The sequence below is a fragment of the Montipora capricornis genome, chromosome 14, assembly GCF_036669925.1.
Source record: "Montipora capricornis isolate CH-2021 chromosome 14, ASM3666992v2, whole genome shotgun sequence".
Lineage (NCBI taxonomy): Eukaryota > Metazoa > Cnidaria > Anthozoa > Scleractinia > Acroporidae > Montipora > Montipora capricornis.
Window position 1 is genome coordinate 9,522,054 of NC_090896.1, and position 7,500 is coordinate 9,529,553.

Genomic DNA, 7,500 nt, shown 5'->3' on the forward strand with positions numbered 1-7,500 from the left:
GTAGCATATATAGGAAACAAAAAACAAACATGGTGGCAACTGGGCTTTCAGCAACTTCGTTCAACCATTGACGAGCAACACCGCCGACCAAAGTTTCTGCATGTAAACCAAACGAGAAATTGTTTCGCTCGCTAGGATCTCCCTCCTCCCATGGAACAGTGCTTAACTGAAACTTTTGGTAAGATGAGGTAATAGTCCAGTTTGTTAGTGTAGGACAAGTGTATCCAGATGTTAAAAGGCCGGATAACTTTATTCGGTGCGTAAGTCACTATCCAAAGTATGAAATACACTTCACGTTAAACGAGGGCCAAACTTTTTACTTACATGTGCTTAGAGTGACTGTGCATATCAACGGTTACGTGCTCAAATACAAATATCTTTGCACATATTGAAACTGTAGGATAGTGACTTATCCAGCAGATAAAGTTAACCAGCCTTTCTGGGACCGGGTGTTAAATCTAGTTAAGTTGATCATGCTACTGATCATCAATGTCCACGTGCACTTTCCGCAAGTGAACCGATACATGACTAGTCACCTCTCAGACTGGCATATCTTTGAATGATACAAGGCCGAGTTCTTTCATTATATGCCAATTAAGGCTTGCGAAACCCATATTTGTGAGACACCGCATGAGCTCTTGACTTGTTGCTTGGGACGTAAATCCTTGGTACCATGTCCTGAGCGCAATTCGACAGCATTCCTTTGGAGACCCTCTTTCCGCCTCAAGTATTTCATCAATAGCACATTCTGGAATCGGTGGTTTGAGATCTCTTGCTAGAGTTTTCCAAGCGAATCCTTCTGGTATTTTATCCGCAACCACATCACAAATGTTACTGTGATCCTTGATTGGTTCTTTGATCTTGGCTCGAGCTAATGTAAGGCAAATTAAATTCATATAGATGCTAGTGAAGTGTCTCACTTTCCCTCTCCCCAAACTTACATGTAACATTAATCCTGTCCTCGTCTACTGGTGACAAAATGAAACAATGTCCATCTTATAGTAAACCTAAACAGTTCCGAAAACTCAAACAAAAACAAATAACCTTGACGCTAGCGTTGATCTTGTGTTTGTAAATACCGTAAATGCTCGAATTAGCGCCCGGGAAGCTTATTTAATTTCCTAAGGTGAGAAGGGCCGGGGGCGCTTATTCGAATGGGGCCGCTTATTTGAAAAAGGGCACTTAAATAATTTCTCAATTTTCAGCCTTAATATAACAACAGTCTTTATTTGAATTGAAGCCAAACTGCAACATGATAATAAAATAAAACTGCAATAGCAAAACTTGAGCCGGAGCGCTCATTTAGTATTTTCACCGTTAGGAGGGGGTAATTTGAAGCTGTGCGCTAATTCGAGAATTTACTTTATGTAGATTACGCGAAGACTTAGTAGGACACTTCGTCAGTCATCAAACTTGAGCGAGCATTTACGCGCATTTCTGTTCATATATGAATGGTTGATCGGTTTAAGATCAGGGGCCCGAAAACATTTCGGGCGTATTTCGGGTGACATAAATCCCACGGTATCTTCAAAAGGGAAAGGTTTCAAGGCATGAAACTTCGCAAATATTTCGTTTGTTCTGTTCTTTAAAACATATTGCAAGACCTGCTTTCCAGAATAAGCCAATCGCAGTTATCGTAGTTTGGAAACTTGCCTTTCGGAATTTTTGAGAAACGGGCCCCTGGCCCAAGTTGTTCAAACGATGGAAAGCGCTATCCGCCGGATAAATCACTACCCAGTGGATAAGTCATAGCGAAACCATTTGCGCTATCCAGTGGATAGATATTTATCCGGTGGATAGCGTTATCCACGTTTTCAACAACTATGGCCAGGTGTCGTTTCACAGCCTCGAGTAAGATGACACAAAAAACTCCATTGTTTATGTGCCTATCAAAATAATGGATTTAACAAGATCCAAAGCAGCAGAAGGCAGACTATACTTGTTAATGAGTTTTTACATGCGTAGCCGCGAAGCTGAACCAGTGAATATCCAGAAGATCTTCTGGAATGGCAACTATTGATGATGAAGGTGTACTGCGCCCTTGAGAAGGATGGTAGCATTAGGTGTTTGGCAGTTGGCAACGAGTGACAAAACATTTTAAAAATTTGAGATCTAAGCTGGAATCGAACTTATCATGATACCTCTATAACACCGGGCGGATGCTCTACCCATTTAGAGAGCAACAAAAATTCCTGTGGATCTAGGTCGCTCACCCAGCTTCAAGAGCCTTAGGTCGTTTATCAAGGTTCTTCATGAACTATCTTTACAGGTGCGCTACACCTTCAACATCAATAGTTCCCTTTGAAATCTGAGGAGCATGACTTTGTAGAGCCTGCGGACCAGCGAAAAACATAGTCCATGAAGAACCTTGATAAACGACCTAAGGCTCTTGAAGCTAAATGGGTACACCTTCAAATTACTAGCATTACTAGCATTACTAGCATCTGGGTACGCATGTGAATACTCAAGTACAGTTTCCTTCTGCTGGTTTGGATGTTCTTAAATCCGTTATTTTCATTGGAAAATTTCTAAGCCCTATAAAATAGAGCCTTTTTGAAAACTGTACCAAAACGCAAAACGAAGATGGATGGCGTGCAAAGAAATTGTTTTCTTTCATCAAGCCTACCTCGTAATCGTCGTCTTTGTCCTTGCTTAAGCTCTCTATTAATTGAAACAACGATAGCGACAACGACAGTGCCACGAAATACTCTGCAAAGAATAGTGCTGCACGCTCGGCATGCATTTCATTACATTACAATACCCGGCACTCACCGTGAAAAATACAAATTGTTTTAACAAATTAAGGTTTTTCACGACATCGTAAGCATAAGAACAACTGTGCATAATTCATTTTCAATAGTACCTTGACGGCCTTGACGGCCTTATGAAGACTATCAATCAAATTTCCTTCAACGTACAAAATGAAAAGACTCTCATGTTCAAAACACTAATAATCGTAATAGACTTCTTTCTTTACGAAAACCTACGCACCTTGAAAAAGACGATATCTTATATCCTCCAGACCCTCACCGCCTTCTCCTAGTGCACTGACGATTTTGTCAAAGCATCTTTCTTTGCATTCCTGAGGCAGCTTCGAAAGTTCCGCTAGAAAATTCTCCTTTGCTGCTCTTAAACTCATTTCTGATTTCAATTCTAGGTATTTATCGTAAATGTGCCCTCTTTTGATCTCCTGTAACACTCCTTCGCACGCAGTGAGGATGCCATACTGACCATCAAAAGGAATGTCATCAAATGTGGTATCAGAAAAAGGCAAACCAAAGAACTCCACAGGTGTTTTCTGACAAGAAAATATAAAATGCTTCAGTAAAATTGTCCGTTGAGCAAAGTTGTGCTCTCGGTGCCCCTTTGGCCACCTAAAAACGGTTCAATTCAACAAGGACAATTAAAAGCACAAATAGTGTCTAGGTAACAATCGGAAAGAGCTAGATATGGTTGTGAGGAATGTGCCATTTACCAAAAATTAGGAACAAAGAAGAAAATGGGCAGAAGATAGGTCACGAGAGCTGCTGCATCACTGTCTTGTTTTTGTCTCGGGTAGCGAGCCAATTACATTATACGGTAAGAGAGCTGCTACATTACTGTTACTTTTAGGAACAGGTTTTTCCCGCAAACAGTATGATATTTCCCTTGACACTGCGGTAGCTTTGTTTTGACTGGCTTTTACAAAAGTGAGCGTGCTCGATCTCCCAAGGGAGGCGCTCTATAAATAAATATACTCGGGAAAGGGTTGACTCCTAGGCCAAGTATGGGAGATGGAGGTTTCTCTCGATGATCTCCTGCTTTAGACTTGAAATTAAAGGGACACTTCGCGTTGGATGTCACAATTGAGCGTGCATCTACTTTGGTGAATTTCTGGACACAAGTGTCTAAGAAAGCGCTTACCTGATGATCCACAATGAGAGTAGGCAATTTTGAAAACGGTGAAGACAACAAGTTCTTTTCCGTGGTTTCTTGAGTGCTGCGAAAGGCGGGAAAAGAGGAGTACGTGAACCGGGTCGAGTGGGAGTTTACAAATGGTACAGGATTTTTCCGGTCATTTCGGTTGTAACGGGTAAAGAGGAATACGTCTGAAGATTTCCATCTTTTTCGGAAACTTGCTGGTGGAATGAGCTGTGCCATTTGAGTTTTCACCCGGAATTTTAGGTTTTTGTTGACAAATGATAAACGCTCCCGAAGTACCCGCGGAAAAACCTCTCTGAGCAGAGTACAGAACCAGCAAACCCGGGAATCGCTCTCAGGCACACTGGCTGAAGGCGAGTGCTCTGCTCACCATTGCGCCAGCTCTGCTGTTGTTGATTGATGGGACGATATTTCAACGAAATTGCTGGTTTGCATATATTGAGTTATTCCTAGCTTGACAACCACCTTCTATAGTAAACGGTGGAGCATTGCGATTGCGTTATTTTTAATGGCATATCACAATCCGTAATTCCAAATTCCAAAGACCGCATTTACCTGCACATAACTTTGCCATCCTCATTCGAAGCACGAAAGGAACTCGGGTATTCATTTTCATTTTCATTTTCATTTTCATCCATAGATGAAATCTCGATTTCCTCTTCAGAAGTCACATCGACCTCTTTGTCCTCCTCAGATTCTTCTGAGTTTACTTCTATCTCTTGGTCCTCTTCTTCCGATACGGATTTGCTTCCTTCTTCTTCGTCTCCACTGACAATCCCTCGTGTCGAGGTGGCTTCGTTCAATAAGGGCGCTTGGGGTTATAACATAAACGAAAAGAAGGTTAAAAGATTGTGAAAGATTATAACCAATCAAGAACGACTAATTGGCTATTTCACACTGAGTTTAATGCTTATAGTTACTTGGCCTTTTTATAAACGCGAGGATGGAGTCGACCTTGTTTTCACACACATCTCACTGCTCTTCCGAAATCTTTTGTCTTAGATATGTGAATGCCAAAAAGCCCTTGCACCAAGAGATGATTATGCGCATTCATCAGTAATACCAAATGCCTGCAAAACCCAGATCACTGTCTTCAAGCCACATGAACACAATTACACTTAAAAGCCGCGATAATTCACAAGCAGACTATTTATAAATATAAGCTATAATGGCATACTTTCTTTCCAAGGCAATCAGTGGGCAACCTATTCATACATGTGTAATGTGGAATTATCTTTCTGGTAGTTTTCACGGAGGTCAAAATGACCTTAAGTAAGTGCTCTCCCATGTAACAAAGACACCCAAAAAACCTATCAACGTCCTTTCCGCCTTTTACGTAAAACATATTGTTGCCAAGAAGAAAGGAATCCAAAATGCAACGGTACCTTTGGGTCCCAAGGTGGCTGGTTTGTCTCCAGTGTTGATAAACGTCTGTTAAGATGAAGAATATATGTGAACATGAGATGTAGGCAACAAATTACTTACATTATTGAACAATATACTCTCTAACATGAATCTGATTAGCTAAGAGCCTACAGATAATCCTGGGAATCAGCGCAATCTAGAACGTGTTTATGGACATTAATGTGCAAGGTGCGTGCGCATTGAATGATGTTCAACAGCAGTGCATGCTGGTCGATTTTTCCTCATTGTTTTCTTGAAGTATTGTTTATTACAACCAATGTATCTTAAAGGCCTGTCCAAATGGGAAATGTTTGGCGACCAAACAATATCAAACATTGTTTGGTGACCAAACATGATGTTGAAGTGACTGGCCAAACGGTTAAAACATGTTTGATCTAACTCAGATCAAACTCCACAAGAAAAGAACTATGGGTCACAAATACGTAAACAACACGTGGATACAAGCGGTTGCGCAAGCGTGGTACGCATGCGCACGACAAACATGTTTGATACGGCTGTCCAAACGAACAAAACTTCGAGAACAAAAGAAATGATTTAAGTTGTTCGATCGAATGTTTGATGGCTTTGAAATTTTATCAAACACGACCAACCACGATCAAACAGCAACAAACAAGGTGGCTAAACCGTAAAATGTTTGGTCACCAAACATTGTTTGGTGGTGTTTGGTCGCCAAACATTTCCCGTTTGGACAGGGCTAAAAAAAACTTTCCACGCATTTTTCGTGGTATCAAAACATAAACAATCAAGCCTTCATCGTTAAAGTGCTAAAAAAAAAAAGTCTCCGCTTACGAGCCAGAAGGCTCATCAGGCCGGCGCTTATCTCCGGTTTCTGTAGCATGAAGCGACTAGGAGTATTTGTACTCCCCCCTGGATGGGATGCTAGTCCATCGCAGGGTTACCCCCAGCATTACGCCGGTACCCATTTATACACCTGGGTGGAGAGAGGCACCGTGAGAGTAAAGTGTCTTGCCCAAGAACACAACACAATGTCCCCTGCCAGGCCCCGAACCCGGACCACTCGATCCGGAGTCGAGCGCACTAACCATGAGGCCACCGCGCCTCCCAGGGAGGCGTTAAAGTGCTACTATGACGAAAATATCGCCTCCTTTTTTTCTTCAGATTTTAAAAGTGTTTGCTTAACGCCTTACTGGCAAAACGTTGAGCTTGATTTTTATCTAAAGGCTGTTTACTTCGAGTGTAAGTTCTGAATTTCGCGGTGCGCGATTACCCACGTTCAAAACTGACCACTTGGACCTCAAAGGGTTGGATCTAGGGGAAAGTGGCGTCGTTTACTCACTGGCTTAATAAAATCAAAGGGTGTAAATGCAGCTTATTGTACATGCAAACCACGAGTTTAACAGTCTGAAAGAGCGAAACCCCCTTGCTGCATATTAATTCAGCCGCGTACTTACGCATTGCACATTCTAAAACTGGTGAGTCTTTGGCGTCACTTTCTGCTCGATCCAGTTCGATCAGGGTTTTCCGATAAACATTGGTTATCATAGTGCTCACCCTTGGTTTATCATTTTCCCTGCTTCGAAAAAAATGGCCCAGGAATAGATATCTGCACCAAAAATCATACATTCAGGTTAGGTTAAGGTTCAGTAGGATGATTCCCATGAAAGGGCTGTCTAAATAAACAAAAACTAGGCAAGGCTACAAATTTTAAGACTAATAATACGTGGCCAGTATAATACAGAATAAAACTATCAAATATAAACTTACACCGACATAGAAACGAAGACCACTAAACCGTTACTTATACGAGGGAATATAGCATGGTATGACCCAATTACGTTTTAATGCATTCCTTAAATGAATTGAATTTAAACGATGCTTCGTTTGGGGGTGACAAAAACATTTACCATACATTCTCGGTAGGCTTCAAATTCATTGTCTTTTACCAATAGACAACTAACTAACCTGCAAGACGTCTTGACACAGTTTTTTTCTCTCATAATCTCCTACCGATGAGGCCAGATCTTTGATATCACGAAGAAACGTCTTCGTCGTCCGTGTGTCCATTACTTCCCCTTTCCTCCTCCACAGTTCTTCATAGAATAATAAGGCTTGCTCTCCGTACCATCTGTGAAGCTCCTTTTCGTTAAGGTCTAAGCACAGTTGAAGGATACCTCTTATTGCTCTTTCTCTGGC

At 41.5% G+C, this 7,500-nt stretch overlaps 1 protein-coding gene across 1 annotated transcript in view; it reads right to left on the reverse strand.

The window, feature by feature from the left end:
• Positions 1–7,500, reverse strand: part of LOC138032961 (uncharacterized) — a 23,313-nt gene that overhangs the window by 3,833 nt on the left and 11,980 nt on the right. The window contains exons 2-7 of the mRNA XM_068880682.1: positions 7,270–7,500; positions 5,307–5,352; positions 4,477–4,732; positions 3,904–3,979; positions 2,992–3,298; positions 1–871 (exon numbers count right to left, since the gene is read on the reverse strand). The exon at positions 1–871 is cut by the window's left edge and continues 3,833 nt beyond it; the exon at positions 7,270–7,500 is cut by the window's right edge and continues 1,391 nt beyond it. Of these exons, the coding sequence (XP_068736783.1) occupies positions 540–871; positions 2,992–3,298; positions 3,904–3,979; positions 4,477–4,732; positions 5,307–5,352; positions 7,270–7,500 (1,248 nt within the window). The 3' untranslated portion in view covers positions 1–539. The remainder of the gene's footprint in view (positions 872–2,991; positions 3,299–3,903; positions 3,980–4,476; positions 4,733–5,306; positions 5,353–7,269) is intronic.